Source organism: Echinops telfairi, unplaced genomic scaffold, assembly GCF_000313985.2.
Source record: "Echinops telfairi isolate 266 unplaced genomic scaffold, ASM31398v2 ScPeMD7_3533;HRSCAF=4204_0, whole genome shotgun sequence".
Lineage (NCBI taxonomy): Eukaryota > Metazoa > Chordata > Mammalia > Afrosoricida > Tenrecidae > Echinops > Echinops telfairi.
In genome coordinates this window covers 674114-696464 of record NW_022107431.1, presented here as the reverse complement: position 1 = coordinate 696464, position 22351 = coordinate 674114, and the positions used below count along the sequence as shown (strand labels likewise).

General features: G+C 50.3%; 1 protein-coding gene across 1 annotated transcript in view; it reads right to left on the bottom strand.

Moving 5' to 3' along the window:
- WDR27 (WD repeat domain 27) overlaps nt 1-22351 on the bottom strand; it is a 132355-nt gene that overhangs the window by 48931 nt on the left and 61073 nt on the right. Inside the window, exons 20-24 of the mRNA XM_045294510.1 lie at nt 20906-21003; nt 20695-20816; nt 9756-9853; nt 8087-8189; nt 4912-5010 (exon numbers count right to left, since the gene is read on the bottom strand). Coding sequence (XP_045150445.1) covers nt 4912-5010; nt 8087-8189; nt 9756-9853; nt 20695-20816; nt 20906-21003 — 520 coding nt within the window. The remainder of the gene's footprint in view (nt 1-4911; nt 5011-8086; nt 8190-9755; nt 9854-20694; nt 20817-20905; nt 21004-22351) is intronic.

The following is a 22351-nucleotide window of genomic DNA, read 5'->3' as shown; positions in this document are numbered from 1 at the left end:
TTGATTGAAGGGCGGAGAGATGAATGGCTCAGCGAGCCTCGCCTTTCTTGTCTCTTGCTCTTTGATCATCGGACCAGTGTGCAGCTGTCTTGCTTGTTTTTTGCCTCCATTTGCAAGCTACACCACCTGTGGGACACCTAGCCCATGGACTCTGTCGCTGTAATTTGAGGTTCCTTCAAGACCTGCTTCACCACACCATTGAAATTTACATCACTTGAGCTGGGGACTTTCGGGCCCTGTCATCTGGCTGACTGTTGATGACCTGCCTTGCTGTTTGCTGCCTGTGCCTGAATTGCTCAACTGAGGACTACCCGGTGGCCCTCAAGACTTGAAGGACTGCCAGTGTCTCACAACTGTCTCACAGGAGCGTGTTGCACTGAGCCATTTGTACTGCTTTATAAGTTAATTAACTGTTTACTTCTTATGTTATATATCTATCTATCTGTATAAATATATATAAAATTATTAGCGTTCTGGTTTTGTTTCTCTAAAGAACCCTGTCGAACACATTTGGTACCCGGAGTGGAGTCCAGAACAAGAAAAGTCTCTTCAATAGGTTCAGGCTGCCGTGCAAGCTGCTTTGCCACTGGGACCATATGATCCAGCTGACCCGATGGTGCTAGAGGTGTCAGTTGTAGATAAAGATGCAGTGTGGAGTCTTTGGCAGACCCCTATTGGTGAATCACAGCATAGACCATTGGGGTTTTGGAGTAAAGTCCTGCCATCCTCTGCATACTACTACTCCCCCTTTGAAAAACAGCTGTTGGCCTGTTACTAGGCCTTGGTGGAGAGTGAACACCTCACCATGGACCACCAAGTCACCAACAGTCAGCCAGATGACAGGGTCTGACATTCCCCAGTTCAAGAGATGTAAATTCCATTGGTGTGGCGAAGCAGGTCTTGAAGGAACCTCAAATTACAGCAACGAGTCCACAGGCTAGGTATCCCACAGGTAGTGTAGCTTGCAAATTGAGGCACAGAACAAGTAAGGGAGCTCCAAACTGGTCCGGTGATCAAAGAGCAAGAGACAAGAAAGGCGAGGCTCACCGAGCCATTTATCTCTCTGCCCTTCAATTAATCCCACATGTGTTTATCAGCCAGGTTGGCACAATAAATTTTAACTATATCAATATAATGCTACTTCTATGCCCCAAAACATGGATAAGTCTGCTACTCTTACTAATCCATGGTGTGAAATAGTAAAGCTAATACCTACAGTAGCACCACCGATAAGTAAGGTGCTAGTTAAAGGAGAGGCTCTGAGTGATCATATCTTTGATATTTTCCAGTTTTGTCAGGATGACAAGTATAGGGAATCTGGTTGGCTGGTCCTTCTTACAATGGAAAGTAAGGAGAGGGATGGTCTCAGAGCCTCAGAAACGCACCTCAGGTGCCGACTAACAAATTTGAAAGTTTCCATCTGTGCTACAAAGAAGAGCCTTCTCTCCTCTAATAATAGTAATGTGTTAGACAGGATTCTCTAGAGAAACAAAGCCAGAATGCTAATAATTTTATATATTTATGCAGATAGATAAATATATAACATAAGAAATAAACAGTTAATTAACTTATAAAGCAGTACAAATGGCTCACTGCAACTCACTCCTGTGAGACAGTTGTGAGTCACTGGCAGTCCTTCAAGTCTTGAGGGCTGCCGGGTAGTCCTCTATAGAGCAGTTCAGGCTATCTGGGCACAGGCAGCAAACAAGAAGTTATTCACTTCTGCCAGTTTTTCTATCAGTGTTCTATAAGTCTGTCTGAGGCTAGGTTCCCTAGTGAGGCAAGACCAGTGAAGCCTATATATGTGTACATAGAGATTCCTATATGTGTAAATATAGAGGTTCCTATATATGTATATTCAGATTCCTATATATGTGTATATACAGAGATTCCTATCAAGGAAATGGCACACATGGCTATAGAGACTTGTGAGTTCCAAGTCTTTGAATGAGATGCCAGGCTGGAAGCTTCTGCTGATCCATTTATCCTAAAGGGCTGCCCAAACCCAAGATCAGCTGGTTGGACAGCAGGCTGCTGGCTGTGGACACAGATAAAGACAAGGCTGGTGAGCAAGAAGGTAAGCTGCTAATCCAGTCACAATCTTCAGAGGCTAATAAATCACAAGATTGGAAGGCAACTAGCTCAAGCACGAAGAACCAAAGGCCAGGTAATTATGGCACCAGATACAGGATCCAGACCCAGCAAAAAGCAAGCAAACTTTTCCACAGCGTCCACTTCTATAGGAAATAGGCCACATCCCTGAGGAAATGTCCTTTCAATTACATCCGGACTGTGAGTAACAGGAGTGTATTCCACACTAATCTTCTTACAACTGCCTGGCTGCTCACAGCAGACTCCAATATGGAGTTGAATACACTGTGTTAGGTCACACTGAGAATCTTTGACAAGCCAAGTTGACATACAACCTAATTAGCACACTTTTTCAATGTGTATGCTGAACAACTAATATCAGAAACTGGACTGTATGAAGAAGAGTAGAGCAGCAGTATTCAAGGAAGACTTATTAACAAATTGTGATATTGAAACACCACCTTACTTGATAATCTGAAGCTTGACAATAAAGACCAAAGACTACAGTACAGATGACAATGTGAAGAAAACCAAACTCGTCACAACTGGCCCCTCAGGGACATCATGACAAACGGAGAACAGGCTGACGTTGTCAAGGATTTCGTCTTGCTTGGATCCACAATCAGTGCTCATGGAAGCAAGCAGTCAGGAGATCAAATAATGCAGTGCATTGGGTAAGTCTGCTGCACACAACCTCTTTAAAATGTTAAAGATCAAAAATGTCACTTTGAGGGCTGAGTTAGTCTGGGTACATTAGAGAAACAAATCCACAGAAACGCATATGTATAAGAGAGAGTTTTATATAAAGGGTAAGTGCACATCAAGAAAACATCCCAACCCAGTGCTGTCCAAGCCACACGTCCAACATTAACCCATATGTCCGACACCAAGCCACAAAGTCCTCCTCCATCTCACAAAACACACGCAATGTTGCCGACTGCAAGAGGAAAGACTAATCAGTGAACGTGTAAGCATCTCAGCGCTGGCAGGGGTCTCCACACGGCTGCTCCAGCACCCAGGGCTGCACCGGGGTAGGTTCATGTGGCTTCTCCTCAGGGATCTCTTGCAGGAAGTCAGCCTTGCCAGCTAAAGCAGGGAACTGACTAAGGCAGCTGCACCCTGGTCCAACCATCAGAAAGCAAGAGACCCGAGAACTCAAAAGGTGAGGCTCACAGAGCCATTTCTCTCTCTGCTCTTCAATTAACCCCACATGGTTATCAGCCAGGTTGGCACAATAAACTAACTACGTCAAGGGCCAAGATGCCCCTATTTCAAATAATTCACATGCACATGAAAGTTGAACAGTATATAAGGAAGACTGTATGCCTTTGAATTATGGTGTTGATAAATAACACTGACAGTACCATGGACTACTGGGAGAACAACGGAATCTGTCTTGGAGGAAGTACAGCCAGAATGCTCCTAGCAGGGAAGGTGGTAAGGCTGTGTCTTCTGTTCTTTGGACATATTATCAGGACAGACAAGTCTCTGGGAAAAGACACGTTTGTCAAAGTAGAAGGTCATCAAATAAGAGGAAGACCATGCAGCAGACAGGCTGACACAGTGGCGGCAACAAGCAGCTCAAACAGAGGAGCAGTTGTGAGGATGACGCAGGGCCGGGCAGGGCTTTATTCCACTGTGCACGGGTCAATGCGAGTCAGAGTCCATTCAATGGCCCTTAGCAGTGACCTCACATATTCATTTAAATTATAAACAGGATCTCCCGTTGGGGATGGTGGGAGCACAACCTAGCTGTGGACCTTAGTAGTTCCTTAGAGGGAAGAAGATCATAAGTTTAGCACCCTTCTGTGGCAAACTGAAGAAAAATTAGGGTCAACGAGGAAATGGACCACTCAGGAGCCTTCGAGGGGCAGTGCAGACGGCAGTTCTGTGGTCAATGGCATGGCAAGACCTATCTGCTCATTTTGTGAATTTTCGATACACATTAAGGGCAAGCAAGGTCTGTGCCAGGCGTTCAAGCATGACCTGCATTGCTGTGACACATTGTCTGGTGAAAAGGAGCAGATAAACAATGTGGTTCTAGTCTTACATGCACACACATGCACCCATGTGCATGCACACGCACACACACGGAGTTAAGCCAAAGGATATTATTCTCCGAATATGGGTTCACTTAAAATAACACTATGAGATATTCACAAACATGCAAGCTTGACTCACTTTCAACTGTCTTTACATCTTCCACTAATTACTCCCCTGTACGTGGGGAATAAGCCTGTTGACGAGTCTATTCTATTGATTGGCAGTTGATGCTCATTTCTTCTCATAATGTCCCCTAATTAAGAACATTTGCATGCTGTGGCTCTCCTCCTGCATTGTTTCCCCCATTATAGTTTTCAAATGTTGCTTTCTCTCCTTTCTTCCTTTGAGTTCAACTGCAGTGTTTACTTCAGTGTGATATACACATATAACAACACTTGCTACAGTGTTTTCATCTTTTTCCAAATCTCAGCCGCAATACTCTGGTTTCTCTTCAGAGGAGAGAATGCATCTTTTGCCTTTTACCAAATCTCAGCTGCATACCTTTCTATCTTTCTGTGAAATCAATTCTACAAAAATGTGCAGCGAGCAACAAGCACTGGGACTTTAGCAGAAAACACGCCTAGTTGCTCTTTCTCCCTCCCCCAGATATAGGGCTGTCCCCTACATTCTTCCCCTGCAGGCAGTGAAAACTGATCCGTATGCTCAGAAGTTTCACCAAAATCAAATCTAACCCATACAAGCACCACAATATGAGACTTGTGTGTCATGGAAGGGTGCCCCCCCCACTACCCCTTACCCCAGAGAGTAAGACTGTACCTGAGGGGATGAGGGGCTGAAGGCCACCTGGGTGACTGTGTCCGTGTGTCCTCCGAGCCTGTGGGAGAAGGTGCTGGACCCCATTTCATACATGTAGACCTAGGGACACAATCAGACAAGAGACCACTGATGCTGTGTCGGGAGTGCCCATCATTTACATGAAGCATGCACAACAGGTCTTTACGCCACAGCCCATCGGGTGTGTCAATGAAACACGTCAGTCATGCCGTAGAGCTGACTTTACAGAACATGTAGAGTCTCTTTCCCCGTGTAGGTTTTTCAGAGGTTAATGAGCATCCTGTTTTCTAGTCCACATCTTCAGTCTCCTGCATCCCTGGGAGCAGTTTCAAACAAGTGTTCATGTTGGGTGACTAATTTTAAAGACGGGGTATAGATTTGAAGTCACCATGGCAGCAGGGTGCTGGGCTGCTGCCAGGTTAGTGGTTCAAACCCACCAGCCGAGCCATGGGAGGAGAAGTATGGCAGTCTGCTCTCAGAGTCTTCAGGGGGCCGATCTGCTCAGTCCTGCCGGGTCGCGGTGAGTCAGAACGGACCCGTGGCAGGGGGTGAGTGCAAATTTCTATTGCAACCTGAATCTGGTGTTGCAAGTGGAGCAGGACAGGGGTAGAGACTGGTCTTGGGGGAGTGTTGCCTTACTCTCCTTCCCACTAACAGGTTCAGACTTTGAACTATAGTGACAAACTATAGTGACATAGTCCATTAGCTGGATGTCCCAAGGGAGTGTAGCTCACAAGTTGAGGCAGAGAACTAGCTAAGCAGCCACACACTGGTCCAATCATCAGAGAGCAAGAGACAGAAAGCGAGGCTCGCCAAGCCATTTATCTCTTTTCCCTTCAATTAAACTTCAACCTTATTAACCCACATGTGTTCATTGGCCAGGTTGGCACAATAATCCTACCTAGCACACTCACCAAACAACCTTCTCCTGTGTTGGTCCAGTGGAAAAGGTGAAGGAAGAATCTGATAGGACTCACCTGTGAGGGATTGTGAACAGGATTCCTGCTGTGTAAAAATGAGCCCTCTGAGAGTCAGGAGGAGGGCTCGCACTACCAGCAAGAGCCAGGAGTGAGCGCGTTCTCTGGATCCGAAATCCCTGTGCTACGAGCCTCTGGGATCCAGAAGACAGCTGTGGCATCAGAAGAGGAGCGGCAGTCCCAGGAGCCAGAACAGGGAAGAGAGCTATGGGCTTCCCAACCCACTGAGCAAGTTAAGCTGAGTGCTTTTGTGCGGGATGCTGGCTTGCAGAGCGGGTGTCTCTGGGCACTTAGTGGGGGGAGTGGGTTTGCTGACTCATGGAACTTGAACTGAATGCCTTCTGGTTGAGGTTGACGCAGATGGTCATTTATTAGCAAACCTGAAACTGTATAACATGTCCTGATGAACAACTAACCTGAGCCTTTATCACCAGTACTGCAACTTGTTGGCTTCATTAATAAACCCGTTAATCATTAATTCTGTCTGTGAGTTTCTGTGTACCACTGCAATAGCCACTAAAACTCAAAAGGAGTAAAATAGAGACCATTAATGAAGATGTTAATTAAGAATGAAGGATGACAAAGAGAAGCTGTGAGAGGACAGGATCTCAAGAAGCAGAGACGGCTGGTGTGAAACACTGCAGAGAGAACAAGACGACGTCTAGGGAGAGTCCTGTGTTGTATGTAGTTAGGGGATGCTGCTGGATGGGGACGATTAACGCCGATCCACAACCCGTTTTCATGAGCACACCCCTCAAGCGACCCCACAACACACTGCATTGGGTAAATCTGCTGCACGAGGTCTTTAAAGTGCTGAAATGTAAATATGTCACTTTGAAGACTAAGGTGCACCTGACCCAGTCATGGTATTTTCAACGGCTTGATATGCATGTGAAAGTCGCACATTGAGTAGGGAAGATACCAATCTATAAAGTTCTCTTCCGACTCATGAAACACAGGCAATGACACCAGGAAAAAAAGGTATTTGCCAGGAAGAAGTCACTGGTCTTTTCAGCATTCTATCGTGTGATCTCTACCTTTATTTCTATCACCAAGATCATATTTTCCAACTAGTGTTCCTTCCTCTTTGTTTCCAACTTTGGCATTCCAACCACCAATAATTACCGATGTATCTTGATTGCATGTTTGATCAATTTCTGACTGAAAAGGTGGTAGAATTCTCCAATTTCTGCATCACTAGCTTTAGTGGTTGGTGCACAAATTTGAGTAATAATTTTATTGATTGGATTTCCTTCAATGGGGATAGTCATGATCCTACTGCAGACAGCATTGTACTTCAAGGTAGCTGTTCAAATGTCCTCTTTTATGATGAACGTAATGCCGTTCCTCCTGATTATGTCATTGTTGGGACAGTAAACCATATGATTTTCTGATTCCAAATGGCAAAACCAGTCCATTTCAGCTCACTGATGCCTAGAACATCAATCTTCTTGCATTCCATTTCAATTTTAACTATTTCCATTTTTCCTCGATTCACATCTTGCACATCCCAAGTTTCAATTATTGATGGATGCTCGCAGCTGTTTTTTCTCATTTTGAGTTGTGCCCCAGCAGCCAGGATGTCTTGAGGCCTTTCCTCCCGCAGGCTTGACTCCGCCCACATCATTATGGTTGACAGCGTTACTCTGAGACGGCAGCTCTCCCTCAGTTGTACGATGAGTGCCTTCCCACCTCCAGGGCTCAGCGTCCGGCTCCATCTCTGACAGTGCTCTGCTGTGGTCATTAGGTTTCAGTAACTGGCGATGCTTCGCTGGTATCCACAGATTTTCAGTGGCTGGTTTCTCTGCAGTGGACAGCCTATCCCTTCTTCATGGACTGTTCTTAGTCTGGAAGCTCCACTGAAACTTGTCCACTTTGGGTGACAAATACAAGTGGCATCACCTCACACATTACAGTAACACACAAGTCACCACAGTGCAAACAAGCTGACCGACAAGTGGTCGTAAAGCAGCACAGTTAGAGTTTTTGAAATAAGGTCTCTCATCCCTCACTTGTTATTATTAAAATACTGTTCCTCGGTCAGACTCTCAAAATACTGAACAGGGTCAAACTTTACATAGGTCCTTACTCTCATGGGCAATTACACGAGACAGGACACACAGTCATGGAACTCAGGTCTGTTTGAAGCAAGCACAGGGCACACGCATCAAGGTACCTACATATCTGTCCTCCGCACCACAGGCCACGTGCCGTCCACAGGCGCTGAGTGCAACCCCACATGGGAGGCAGCGGTTTGTGTGGCCCTCAAAGCGCCGCTCACACCTGCAGAGGTAAAGGAAACACCAGGTGGAAACTATCGTGCTGAATTTTCAACACAAATTGGGAGAAAGGAACCAACTCCTTCCTTTAACACACAAGAAAAGTACGGGCTGACAGGAACAAATGTGTCCGCGTAGGAGGGTTCTTCCGCGGTAAGCAGGCTAGTCTTCAGAAATTAAAAATAGTATTTAAAAACGTTTAAAGTCATGAATTACTTAGATCGAGAATTCAAAGACTTCTGGGAAATGTAACATTCCATCAAGGCAAATCAAATCTCACAATTCACAAGTTACAAAGGTCCATATATAATTTTTTAATTCTAAAAGAAATCACTGTATTGGTGCCAGGTATGTAGAGAAAGCCTCCTACACCTATTGAGGTAGCCAGTGACTTTCTACGAGAGCTTTCAACAGGTGGTAACCCCCACTGAGAAAGGGTCCAAGAGGGCAGGCAAGGGCACGCAAGGGCAGAGGCTGACTGGGCAGCATCTTCTCCTTACAAGTAAGCAGGAGGTTCTGGGCTCGTTCCAGTGGCTAGAGAATGAGCACGGCACTCTGTGTGTGTTAGGCTCAGAAATCAGATGTGCAAAGACGATGGTGGGTAACAGGTGGGTAGGTAAGTAGGTAGATGATAGACAGATGCGTAGGTAGAGAGAAGGATGATAAATTGCTAGGGAGGTGGGGAGATAGACAGATATGGTAGATGAATGGATAGATACAAATTGATCAATACACAAGCAGATGGACAGACATGACTACAAAGAGATGACAGATATGGATGACACGCTGAAACAGAGAGATAAGATGGATGGACGGATAATGGATGAGTGGAGAGATGGTAGATTTGGCAATAGGCGGGGGTGTGGTTACACAGCATCGTGAATGCAATGAATGTCCCCAAATTACACAGTCTAAATGGCTGCCATGACAAAGCTCTTGTTCCACATATTTAACACCCCCCAAACAAACAAAGGCTACCCACGTTGGTTTCCACAGGAAAGTAACATCTGGCTGTCAATGGCTGAAGACAGCGAGTGTCTCCAGAAGCCAGCCAGTGGCCATCCCTTGCCTCCAGGTCTGAGACTACACAGTGGACAGCAGATCCAACAGCCACGGGGCTGTCGCCTATCCCGCGCTTCCCTTCCACACAAGCAGGACTGGGGGTGAGGGCAGAGAAGAGGGGACTCTACCAAGAGGAAGGGGCACTGGAACTTCTCGGGGTGCGCTCAGGGCCAGATGCAGTGTAGACAGGAACCCCACAGAGAGGGGAGGGCTGTGTCTGGGACATCTGCTACCTCAAGCCTTCTCCACCTCCCATGGCCTCTGGTCACAGACTGCCCGGGCTTCCTCTCGCGTCACACATGCTATAGGGACAGGATGCTGGACCCCCACCCTGAATGACCAGACGGGCTGGTGTGGGCAGACTAGCCGGCAGACCGTGTTTGGGGAAGGGATCAGTATGAGAGAGAAATAAGAAACCTAAGAACGTGGGGGTTTTGACCAGGGCAGCTCCCAGGGATTCCCGCTGGCCTCGGCCACCCTTGGTGACAATGGGACGGGTTGGCCTCACCTCAGGGTCCTCAGGTCCCACAGCTTGACCCCGTCGCCCACAGCGGCAGTGAGGAAAAGGTTATATGCCTCAGGTTGCTGGGCCACAAAGGATGAGCCCTGCGGGGAAGATCAGGAGTTCACAGTGAGCAGAGAGGCATCGTGCTAATGAGCAGAGGGCAGAAAATGACAAAAAACAACTTGGTTTTAAATCTATGACTTCAGAGGGGGTTCCAAAAGCTCCCACACAAGGCAATCACTAGGGCGCACAATGACCTCCAATGTCTTAGGGTAGACCCCAAGATGAAGGCAGACTTCTGGTCCCAGGTCATGTAATCCTCTCGTCTGCTCTCCCCGGCACGGAGGTCGAAGGCCTGCGTGAGGCCATGGCCGTACACCACCCTGTCTACACACATCTTCAAAGCACTCCAGTAGAGGAGGCCTCACCTCAGCTGGGCCACTTTCTCACGATGTGGGGCAGGGAGGAGGCGTTCGGTTGCTGCCCCACAACAGTGTGCAGAAGTCACCCCGAACCAAGCCACTCCTCCCCGAGGGACACGTGAGCCTTCCTGGAAATTCACGTCGTGGGGGGGGGTGCGGGGGGGAGGGGGCATGTGTGTCTCAGAGACAGTGCTTGATGACACTGGAGGAGCAACTGCCCACTGGGTGGGGGGAGGGGCATGCTTAGCAATATTGATAAAGAACCCAAGTGGAGAATATGCCTGGTCCTGTGTTCCTAACTGGACGCTCGGACCTCGTTTCTACCCAGCCCTTGGTCACCCAGGCCAGATTCCAAGACGACTGTCCTTTCCAGGCACACCACAGCCTGCACCGGCCACACCAGAAGTACTCGCTGTGGAAACTCCAGGCTCCCATCTCGGTGTGTGCAGATTTCAGGGATCAGCGTTTGTGAATGAACGTCATCACACTTGATGATGCTGAGACGGAAGGAAGGGACATCATTGAGAACCACAGTCTTGGGCAGGACAGCCCTGCAGGTGGAGTGGGGTTCAGTCCACTCACCATGACGCTCTGGCGGCAGCATGGGCACTGGATGGGCCAGGCCCTGGCTATGAGATCAGAACCCAGCCTGCCCTGGAGCTTCAAGTGTGTGGCAGGAGCTGCCCAGGCCAGTCTGGCCTTCTGGGCCTGGGCTGTGCATCTTCTCGTTGCAGAACAGACCCATTAATAGCTGACCTGAACACCCTAAAGGGCTTCTAGAGGGACCTTGGGCTGATTTCCACTCTACACTTTTAAGATATATCTTGGTCTCTTGATCTTTGCCATTTTGTAGTTATTTAACTTTCTTTTTTTTTTTAAATCATTTTATTGGGGGCTCATACAACTCTTACCACAATCCATACATGCATCCATTGTGTCGAGCACGTTTGTACATTTGTTGCTTTCAACATTCATGCTTCTCCCTGATTTAGCTATCTTTCCCCATATCTTTGTCACGTATTGTGGATTAGGGGAGGGTACAGAGCAGACCATCAGATTGATATGTAATGGCTCCTGCAGACTTTGTTTATCCGGACCATCGCTCATCCCACTTCCTCCTGCGATCTCCCTGTTCTCTCCCTCCTTCTTCTTCCCTAACCCCTGCCCTTTGTCCTTGGGTGAATGCTGCCCTTCTCATCTTAAACGGGCGATTGTTCTGACACAGTGGTGAGGCAGCCCCGGAAGGTGACGAAGTGCAATAGTCTGGGAATCCCATCATCTCTGCGCAGCATCTCAGCCTGATCTCCTTCATGATTTCGGGGTTTCCGTCCACATTCCCCCCTCTCTGTCTAAGACCTTCTAACTCCATCCTTTTCAGAACAACCAGCAGGCCGGGCGCCACCTGGTTTTTCTGGTCTCAGGGCTGTGGATGCCGGTGTTGGCCGGGTTCATTTCTCCCTGGACTGACTGACTCCACATGTCTTTCAGTTTTCACCCTCTTCTTTCTTCTGGACGGACAAAGACAGCGCCTGCACCTTAGATGACTGTTCATGACCTTTAAGACCCTAGCGGCACTGACCCAAGTAGAATATGCAATACTCTTGTGAACTACCCTGTTTCCCTGAAAATAAGGCAGTGTCTTATATTAATTTTTGCTCCCAAAGATGCACTAGGTCTTATTTTCAGGGCATGTCTTATTTTTCCATGAAGAAGAATACGGTGCACATTTATTGTTGAACAACAAAAAAGGAAATTTATTACCTGTATATGGTACGGTAGTAGTTGTCATCACAAACCAGCATAACCAGACAAACTGTGAATCCTACAGTATCAAGAATGTCTAATTGTGAGTCAGCCAGACTCCGTCAGGGCAGAGCGAGCAGCAGGTGGCAGCTTGTCCTGGCAGCGGCACAGGCTCTCTGATTAAAAGAGACCTTGCACTTCCTGTCTGCTCCGGCTGCGCTGTGGCCAACAGTGAGCTGCGCAGCGGCACCCGCCGCTACGGTCCAGAGATACGGTAGCTTCAGGGGGGCCTTATTATCAGGGAGGCCTTATTTTTGGGGAGGTCTTATTTTGGGGGTGCCTTATATTGCAGCAAGAGGCAAAACTGTAAGTAGGTCTTATTTTCAGGAGATGTCTTACTTTTGGGGAAACACGATATATGTACAAGGCGGTACCCCTACCCCCACCCTCCTGATAAGCAAGCATTGAACAACTTGCTGTGAGTTAGTGCACCCAGTGGTGTCACCTGGGGATATTCTCTCTGGTCACAGTTAATTTTTGTGTAAAAGCAGTTTTGCTTGAACCTTGTTTTTGTGATGACCAATTGAAGAGAACAGTGTGAGACTGTGAAGTTTTGTTTCCTGCTTGGGAAAAATGTTGCAAAAACTCTTGTGATGTTGAACACAGCTTATAAGGACAGCACTATGGGTAAACTCAAGTCTATGAGTGGTTTGCTCATCTCAGAAAAGGTGAACCGTCCATCTGCCTACAGTGGGTTAGTGCCCTGCAACTGGACATCCCCGTATAGAAGGGTCTTGGGGAGGAGATGAGCCAGTCAGGAGAAGCATGAATGTTGAAAGTTAAATAGCTACAAAGTGGCAAAGATCAAGAGGTCAAGATATATCTTAAAAGTGTAGAGTGTAAATCAGCCCAAGGTCCCTCTAGAAGCCCTTTAGGGTGTTCAGGTCAGTTATTAATGGGTCTGTTCTGTAACGAGAAGATGCACAGCCCAGGCCCAGAAGGCCAGACTGGCCTGGGCAGCTCCTGCCACACACGAAACTCCAGGGCAGGGTGGGTTCTGATCTCATAGCCAGGGCCTGGCCCATCCAGTGCCCATGCTGCCACCAAAGCGTCATGGTGAGTGGACTGAACCCCACTCCACCTGCAGGGCTGTCCTGCCCAAGACTGTGGTTCTCAATGATGTCCCCCTCCTTCTGTCTCAGCATCATCAAGTGTGATGACGTTCATTCACAAACGCTGATCCGAGATGGGAGTTTTCACAGATGGGAAGTAAGGATGATGCCACAAGCTCGCACGCACCACGTTGTAGCAAGCAGACCCCGGTGCCTTGAGTCCTCCCCGACAGCCTTCCCCACTGCCATCCCGTGGATGGCAGCTCACAGGAACCCTGTGGGACAGGGTAAAATTGACCCTGTGGGATTCTGAGGCTGTAAATCTTTAAGGGAGCAGAAGCGACCAAGGTGACTCCCACAGGATGGCCTGGCCGATCCAAAACTCCTATGCTTGTGCCGCTTACCAAGCACAAACACAGCAGAACGTGGCTGCTTCCTGAGTCACTGGCAACAGGCCACCTGGCCAGCCTCCCCTGTGCCGTGGCAAGCTGGGATCTGCTCAGAGGGTAGCTGTGAGCCGCAGCTCTCGCACAGCGTGGGTCCTTGGGCACTTTGATGCACATTGTGTAACCAGACAAAAATTCGAGAGACGTTTCAAAAAACAAGCGATTAAAAGGCGGCGTTGACTGCAGAAACCTCACCCCCTTTGCTCTCATTGCATCAAATACCATCCAGATGTTTATTTCAGGAAGTAAAACCAGCTATTTTCCCATTAAAAACTCAGAATTGCTTTTCCTGATGTGACACCTCCCATGCAAGAGCATACCACAGCAATTCCACAGGGCCTCCAGTCACCAACGGCCACGTGGACTTGGTGGCCGGGTGCTTCAGCGTCACCACCACATGGGTGCTATAATTCGTTTCCTGCAGCAAACAGCCAAGCACTGCTAGAACTGCCAGTAAGCATTTGGCTGCTAACTGGAAGGTTGAGAATTCAAACCCATGAGCCCCTCTGCAGGACACAGATAGGCTGTCTGCTCCTGTACAGATTTACGGCCTACAGTTATTTCATCTTGGAAGAAGTAGAGCCAGACTGTGCCTTAGAGGTGAAGATGGCGAGACTGTGTTGGCATATGTGAATAAGGAGTGGCATCAGGAGTGGAGGAAGACTTACTAAGGACCTGCGATGGGCAGATGGCACAGCCCTGCTTGCTCAAAGTGAGGAGGACTTGGGAGTGGAGCACTTGCTGATGAAGATCCAGGACTGCAGCCTCAGTGTGGACGAGACTCAATATCAAGAAGACCAACATCCTCACAACCGTGCCAGGGGCGGCAGCACGATAAACAGGAAAAGATTGACGTTGTCAAGGGCTTCCTCCTGCTCAGATCCACAATCAGAGCTCCCGGAAGAGGCAGTCCAGAGATCAAAGGACACATGCAGTGGGTGAATCTGCTTCACAGACCTCTTTAAAGCGCTGAAGGGCAAGGGGGTCACTTTGAGGACTAAGGTACCCCTGACCAAGCCAGGTGGCTTCAATCTCCTCCTGTGCACCAGGAGGCTGGACACTGACAGAAGGGGGAAAAATGATGCATCTGGTGATGGCGCTGGAGAGCCAGGAGCTGGGACAGACTCGGCAGCAGAGGGTCTGCATGCAGCTGCCAGCTGCTGAGGGAGAAAGGAGGCTGGAGACCCTGTGGAGAAGACCTGGAGGAGGACGGGGGGTTAGGGGGGGGGGGCCCTAGGGGCAGGGGAAGGAGCCAACTGGTTCTCTGAGCTGTGTCTCACCAAGAGCAGAGAGGCAGCACCTGCAGGAGCCCCAGGGAGCACTGCTATGCCTGTGCAGAAGCCAATGAGTAGCCAGCTCAGCATCCTGGTTAGCCTCGGTGACAGCCACCTCCTTCACCAGTATGCACATCCATCACGGAACCAGGCAACCAGTCCCCCTCACGTGCGAGGGACAGATGGGCCCCTCCAACAGCAACCCCCGCTGGCCAAGGTGCCAAGCACTTGCATGCCCTTGGGATCTCCTTGGCTGGGACCATGATGGCAGTGAGGGCAGGCCTTCCTTCGGTGCTGCTGCCTTCTCTGAAGGCGGCCCCACCCCCAGCCAGCAAGCCTGTCGCCCGACTCTGTCTCTATCACTGTCCTTGGTCTCTAGGAGGGTGGTCACACAGAAGCACCTACTAGGTTGGTGGCGTGAGCCCACCCAGAGGCTGCAGGAGAGCGGCCTGGCAAGCCCTTCCCGAATGCCACTGCCTGGAGAGCCCCAAGGGGTCCTGGCTGCAGACACACGGCCATGAGAACTGCAGCCAGCCCCACCCCTGCCCCCAGCACCTGGCAGGCAGGTGGACGGTGGGCACCTTGGCTGCCGATCCAGTGCCTGGAGGTTGGTGTCCACCCAGAGGGCCTCACAAGAGAAGCTTGAAGGTCCCTTTCTGAAAACTCAGACATGCCTGGAGGCTGAAAGGAAGCCAGGACTAAGGGGTCCCTTCACCTCAGGGGACACAGGAAGGTGGGTGCTCTCAGTCTCAGAAAGAAGGGTGCCTCCCTGTAGTATTAAATAAAAAATTGACGCTGAAGGAGGTGTGGGGGGCCAGCCCCTACCGCTAATACTCCTATTGCTACTTTTCAGATTCAGTAATACTACTTCTGGGTTCAGTAATGCACAATTGTACGGTTGAGATATATAAATATTATATTAAAGTCATCGAGAGCATGAGAGATAATACAATAATACAGTCAGACATATTACATGGTAACATTGCTCACCTCCGCCCTGCTAAGTGGTCCTCGTGGGGGGAACCCGGCTGCCATAGCAGGAGCCGCCTCCCTCGCGGGAGCTGCCCTCTCGTCCACCGCCCTCATGGGAGCAGCCCTCCTTCCTCAGCCGCCCTCTGCCAGCCACCCTCGGCCAGCCACCTCTTGGGAGCCGCCCTCTTGGGAAGCAGCTCTCCTTATTTTTTGCTAACCACGCATCATATTACTTTAGGGGGATACATCACAGCATCATGCATCACAGAGAGGGGCAATACAATTCATTCTTGAACAGGTTTGACCATTCTGGTGTCTCATACAATAAAGCAGGCAATTACTATCCTGGGAGGCATGCAAGGCCCCTGATAGCAGATAGCAACCTACTTCATAGAGAGGGGTTGTAACATAGGCAATACAAGCAATAGGAGGGGGATGACCTAGGGGTGAATGTGCAATAGTAAGAGGAGGGAATAGGGGGGCATGTGTGATAAGATAGTAACCTAAACTTAGTCATCTTAGAGTGGTCCCGGGCTTGCCTATGGGCACTGCTTCAAGGGAACAATAACTGAAAGGAATGGGCCCTATTTGGGGTGAGTCAGACTATGCAGTCTGGCTGCTCTAGATGGCTGATGTTAAGGAGAATAACCTCTGACCTATTTTCGCTGCCTAGTGAACAATTATTCTCAAGCTAAGTCTGGCATATATTTTGGGGAGACAACTTAAGAGAAATCCTTCTGTTCCCCACACCTCCCTCCTCAGCAGCTACAGCAGGGCTCCACACATTCCAGCTGTGGTGACCATGCCTAGGGCCAGGCCACACTTACTTCCATGGCAGCCTCCTCAGTCCCCAGAGGCTCGGCCCGCAGGAGGACCACTGTCCATGAGCCATGGACATGTGGTGTGTGAAGCCCTTTCCCCAACATCAGGCCGGCTCCCCGTGACTCTTCCCCCAAGAGGCTCCTTGTACACCTGCGGCTCTGGGCGATTCTACACATGGTCACAGGAGTGTCTGCACATGGCCACTGAGTTTCTACACATCATCATGTGAGTTTCTGCACATGGTCATACGAGTTCCTGCTTATGGTAGCATGAGGTTTTTCACATGGTCAAGTGAAGCTTGGCGAGGTCAGGCCCAGACAAGGGCCCCCTCTAATGGTGGCTCCCACAAACCCTTTCTGGACCCAGCAGACAGGGCCCCTACCTGCTGGAGACCTTCCCTTCCAGGTGCTCATGGTCCCTGTGGGCCAACTAGGCTGGGTTCCAGAAACACCGCCTCTAATGCTTGTCTGGGTAAACAGCGCCTTCGCCCTGTAACAAATGATCCTGCGTCTCACTCAGCACCTCTCAGTTGGCTTTTTGGGGTGATGCCACCTGCATTTGCAGCTGCTGGTTTTCCATCACATGACCTCCAGCTGTTTCTCCCGCAGCATGCTCATGGTGGCTTCGCATGTTTGCTGCCGATTCCTGATTTGACCCTTCACCTCGCTGTTTTCCAAATTAACATCCACAAGCATTTTCTGCAGGCCCATGGAGGCCAAGGCCAAAGCTGAGTTCACGTGTTAGAAGTACCCGGGGCTGACTGACAACTGTGTCGGGATGTAATTCTCTGTTCTGCTGAGCTTGAAAAACAGAGGGTGCCAGGTGTGCCATCGGGCCCTCTGCTTCCTGTCCTCCTGGTCTACAGACATCCGCTCCCCGACTATCCCCAGGCTGGCTCTTGCATCTTCCATGGGGCCCATCTCTTCTTTCAGCCGGTTGGTGGCACCTTGCACCACCATCTCTCTCTGCGGGTTTTCACCCGACCATCACACCCCACCATGCACGACACCCCGAGGAAGTTTCCTGGCAGGTTCTCCACTGCTTAGGTCAACTCTTTTCAATTCTCTCTTCATGTTGCTCACAAACTGGACTCTCAGGAGATACAGTCAGCTCTCCGGCTGGGCGACCCAGGCACCCTGGTGCCGCCACCAGAGAGCAAGGTGACCGTGGGCATGAAGTGTGACGGTTGGCAATGGGCACTCCTCTCAGGTGGAATCAGGTGGTAACTGTTTGTTTTCACGGTTCCAGAAATTACTAAGACAGTAACTAACAGGTTATAGTTTAGGGTTAGGGATGACTCGGGATATAGATGTTCAGTTACAGTTTAGGTTAGGGATGACTCGGGATTCAGATGTTCAGTTAGCAGAGCCTTTTGTCAATCAAGCTGCAGGCAGGCCTCTCTCTGGCCTTTGGCCTCTTGGTCCCTTCGGTGTAGCCTCTCCCCTTTCCCAGAAAATGTCTCAAAGCTCTTTAGCTCTGCCAAAAAAAGTGCCCAGAGGGACACTCTACTCCACCAGTAGCAAGCTCCAACAACAAGTGCCAGCAGGTGCCCCACTCCACCAGAAGCCCCTGCCCGAAGGTGCTCAGCTCTCTCACTCCATGGGTTGGAACACTCAGTATAACCACCTTTCTCCTTTGACGGAGAAGCCCCTGTGGCCATTTTGCATCAATCTCCTGCTTCTCCCCCTTCTGCCACTGCTTCACTTTTGCACACACACTGCTGTTACAGGTCTCTGTCTCCTGGGTCTAAGAGATTCTAACATGGTAACCCTGGGTCTAAAAGAAGTGTTCCACTCTTAGTTCTTCTTTCCAGGTGGCGAGGAGGGCCCCTCTGCTCTGGGATTGGTTCTCTTTGAAGTCCAGCAGATGGAAAAACTATCCAATCCCCTTGTCCGGGTTCCAGACACCTTATTTGCATGGTCTAACCTCCACAAGGGTACCACGCACCTTATTTGCATATTAACAAAGCTCATCCCCATGGTGGACCACGAGCACCTTATTTGCATAGTTCCCCCAGCTCCTTTGCAGGGCATTGTGAGACGGGGCTCGAGAGACCACATGAAAGCAGGTCGGCACATCATGGGCCATGAGGGCCATGTGACCGGCGGGCCAGTTCACTTAAGAAGGCCATGTCTTTCTGGAGCACAGCTGCTTTGATTCTTTTGGGTCTCAGCCTCGTGCTTAACTGTGGGTGCCAGCAGGGCTCCTTTGACCAGGCCACACCAGTTTCCTCCAGTGTCTTGGGCTCGCTGGCATGGTCTCCTCGGGATCCGTATTCCAGGCTTCTCTTTCTCCACTTTCTGAGCTGGGGGGCAAAGCCCGCCTGGGTAGTGGAGCCCCTGCAGAGGGTCTCCTGGGGTCCCAGGGAAGGGCCATCCCGAGGGGCCCAGCAGGCAGGGGTGGAGAAGGGGGGGGCCCTGTGGGCCAGGCCTCTGTGTTCCCAGATGAGACAGGTATTACCTTCCTCCCTCCATCGAAGGGTTCACGTAGCAGATGGAGTCTGTTCATCGGTTCTCACCCAGCCCAACCCAAGGGGCCGCACTGCGAGAGGACCACAGAGCACCACAGTGATCAAAGGCCCAAAATGCATTCCCAGCCCTATCCCGGAACAGTACCGCAGGTTCCTCCTGGTCCCAGCCTGGCCCTGGAGATGTCCACACGCAGACTTCCTACACACATCCAGGTGATCAACTGCTGGTTTCTGAAGTCTGAGCTTTCAAACAACACAACGAAGCTGAGGGCATCTTCAGAGCGATCCCTTCCATCAACAGGGGACCTACTGGCCTGGGTCGGTGAATATTGTGTCCTGTCTGTATGCAATAGGATCCTGTGCCATGGCAGCGGGCACACCGAGTCACTCAACAAAGCTCCAAGGCAGAACTCCCACAGCCTTCTGCCATCGTGACTCAGAACTAGACACAATGCCAAGACCCTGACCCAGGGTCCATCTGCCCGCAGCAGACCACCTCCAAGGTCAATGTGACCTCAGGAAGACCCTCCCCTGCTCCAATTCATCTCTGGTCAATGTGAGGTCTGGATGACCCCCCTTCTCATCCCCACATACCTGCTCCCCCAATTCAGAGGAGAATGAGAACCAGTCTGCTTCAGTCTCACTGGACCCCACCCCCACCCAGAATCTGTGCCACATCCTAACCGTTTCAGCACAGGCCCCATGCCCGTCGCCACTGACTCCGTGTGTCCACGAGAACGGAAGCATGCACTGAAGCGGCAGGCAGAGAACACTGTGCCTCGTGAGCAATGGAACTGACTGAACGCTCCATCGGCTGACGCTGTCTGTGAGTCATTAGACAGGTTCTGTGGACCCTCTGAGACTTTAATTTGGAGGCCATTCCTGATAGATCAGCGATCAAAACTGGTTTTCATTCTAAAAACCACACATGTTGCTCAAGTGTCCAAGGTGCTCTTGGGGGCTTTCAGCTATGGCGTGAATAGTGGGTGGACTAGGGCACTCAGGTCCTCCGCTGCCAAGTCTTCACCCACTGTTAAACTGTGCCGCCAAGTAAAAACCTAACCAGCTCAGCCCCACCCACTGCCACCACATGGATCCTCACTCCCAGTGGCCCTGTGTGACAGAGAACTACTCCACAGAGAGTCTCATGCCGCCCATCTTTAAGGAAGCAGAAAGCCTCTTCTTTCCCCCAAGGGGTGGATGGGGGGTTCAAAATGATGACCTTGCAGCTATTGGTCATCTAACTGCTCACTCACTGTGCCACCGGGGCTCCCTTCACCCAAAAGGATGGCTGTCAATTCTCCAAAGATGTTCCCCGTGGGCATGAAATCTGCTTGACTCTGAGGAAGGCCTGCTCCTGACAAAGCCACCAAAGGCACTGCGGACAAAGCCACCATTAATGTCCTGCAAAATGACACCTAAGAGCAAACATCATGGCTTGGAGCAGTTCAGGGGCCACAGCTAAGGTCACACTGCGTGTGTGCTGCACTGGGAGAAGGGTGCACACCTAGATGGAGGCTCTGTTGAGAAACGGCTTCACATTTTGACGTCCATGTTCATTGAAACCTGCTATGATTTGTAGTAATACAAAAAAGAGATTGCACCAACACCTGTCACTGTTAGACACTGGTTTGCACCTGTGGTTTTTCCCGGGATGCCCACTACACAGAAAAGGACTCACTTTGTTTTGGCAGATCTGATGGACAGGTCTCGTGTGGGCCTCAGGGATCAGGGCAGCACTGTGGCCGGCATTCAGGTCAAACATTTCCAGGGCTCTGTTCCTGCTGGCCGTCAGCACGGTGTCTGCAATGTCCCATTAAGGGACTCTACCTGGTCATTTGACTGGGGCAGGGTGGAGGAAACATCCCATGACTTCATCAATGAAAGGATACAGGAGTAGAAATCATTGACTGCTGACAAGCTGGTGATGTCCGACTGGCCACTTGTGGAGAGCCTGTGAGCTGGCTGGAACTTGCTCCTCTGTTTATATCTGGGGATGAAAGAAAAGACAGTCAACTCCTCACCAGGCTCCGCTGCAACCCAATCCCCCCTCAGAGATGCTGGGGTGCCAGCGACATCAGGCCAGGCAGCCTTGGTGAGTGGAGCCCACTGGACAATGACAGAAGGGGCCGGGGAGAGGGTGACTGCTTTCCACAGAACATGTCTACGGGACTTGATTGTTGAAATCCTTCTCTGCAGTCAAATGAGGCACATGTAGTTTCAGTTTTGGGGCCCATTAAGAGAGGTCTGCACACATACTGCTTCCCCACACCTTGTCACTGATTTTCCAATCATGTTCCTTCCAAGTCTCTGACCAGCCAGCTGAAAGAGTGACCACAGCCCATGAATCAGTACACAGTCACACAGTCGACTGCCCATGAATCAGTACACAGCCACACAGTTGGCAGCCCATGACTCAGTACACAATCACACTGTTGACAGCCCATGAATCAGGACATAGTCACACAGTTGGCAGCCCATGAATCAGTACACAGTCACACAGTTGGCAGCCTATGAATCAGGACATGGTCACACCGTTCACAGCCCATGAATCAGTACACAGTCACACAGTTGACAGCCCATGAATCAGTACAGTCACACCATTGACAGTTCATGAATCAGTACACAGTCACACCGTTGGCAGCCCATGAATTGTACATAGTCACACGGTTGGCAGCCCATGAATCAGGACACAGTCACACAGTTGGTCACTTCTCCTCTGAAGCAAACAGGGTGTCCAGGTGCACTGCTCCAGGTCCTGCCCGTGGGGACCATTTCCCTTCAGCACTGTCCTTTGGGGAGGTCCCAGAAAGGGCTGTAGTGCTGCTGCTGTCCACTTACCACTGGCACCCGCACATCGTGCAGAGCCACCAGGAAACCAGGCACAAGTTTTCTCTTCCTCAGTCACCTGGTCATAAGGAACTCCCCAGAGGCCATGGGTGCAGACGGGGAGAAGGCAGGTACAGTGACAGGAGTGGAGACTGGGCACTGGGGCCAATTCTCCATGCAGCGTGCTTGTCCCTTCAGGTCCCGTTGTAGGCTGATCTCGTCTGGACCACTTCCATTGAACGATGGAGTGCTGCTGGGCACGCCCAACTCTGTGACCATGACGGGCAGCTCAGGTGCATGGTGACTTGGTGGCCCATGGTGAGGCGTCCAGTCTCCACTAAGGCCCAGTAACAGGCCAACAGCTGTTTGTCAAAAGGAGAGCAGTTGTCTGCAGAGGACAGCAGGGCTTTGCTGCCAATGTTCTCAGGGGCTGCGCTGTGATCCACCAGAGGGGCTGCGCTATGATCCACCAGAGGGGCTGCGCTATGATCCACCAGAGGGGCTGCGCT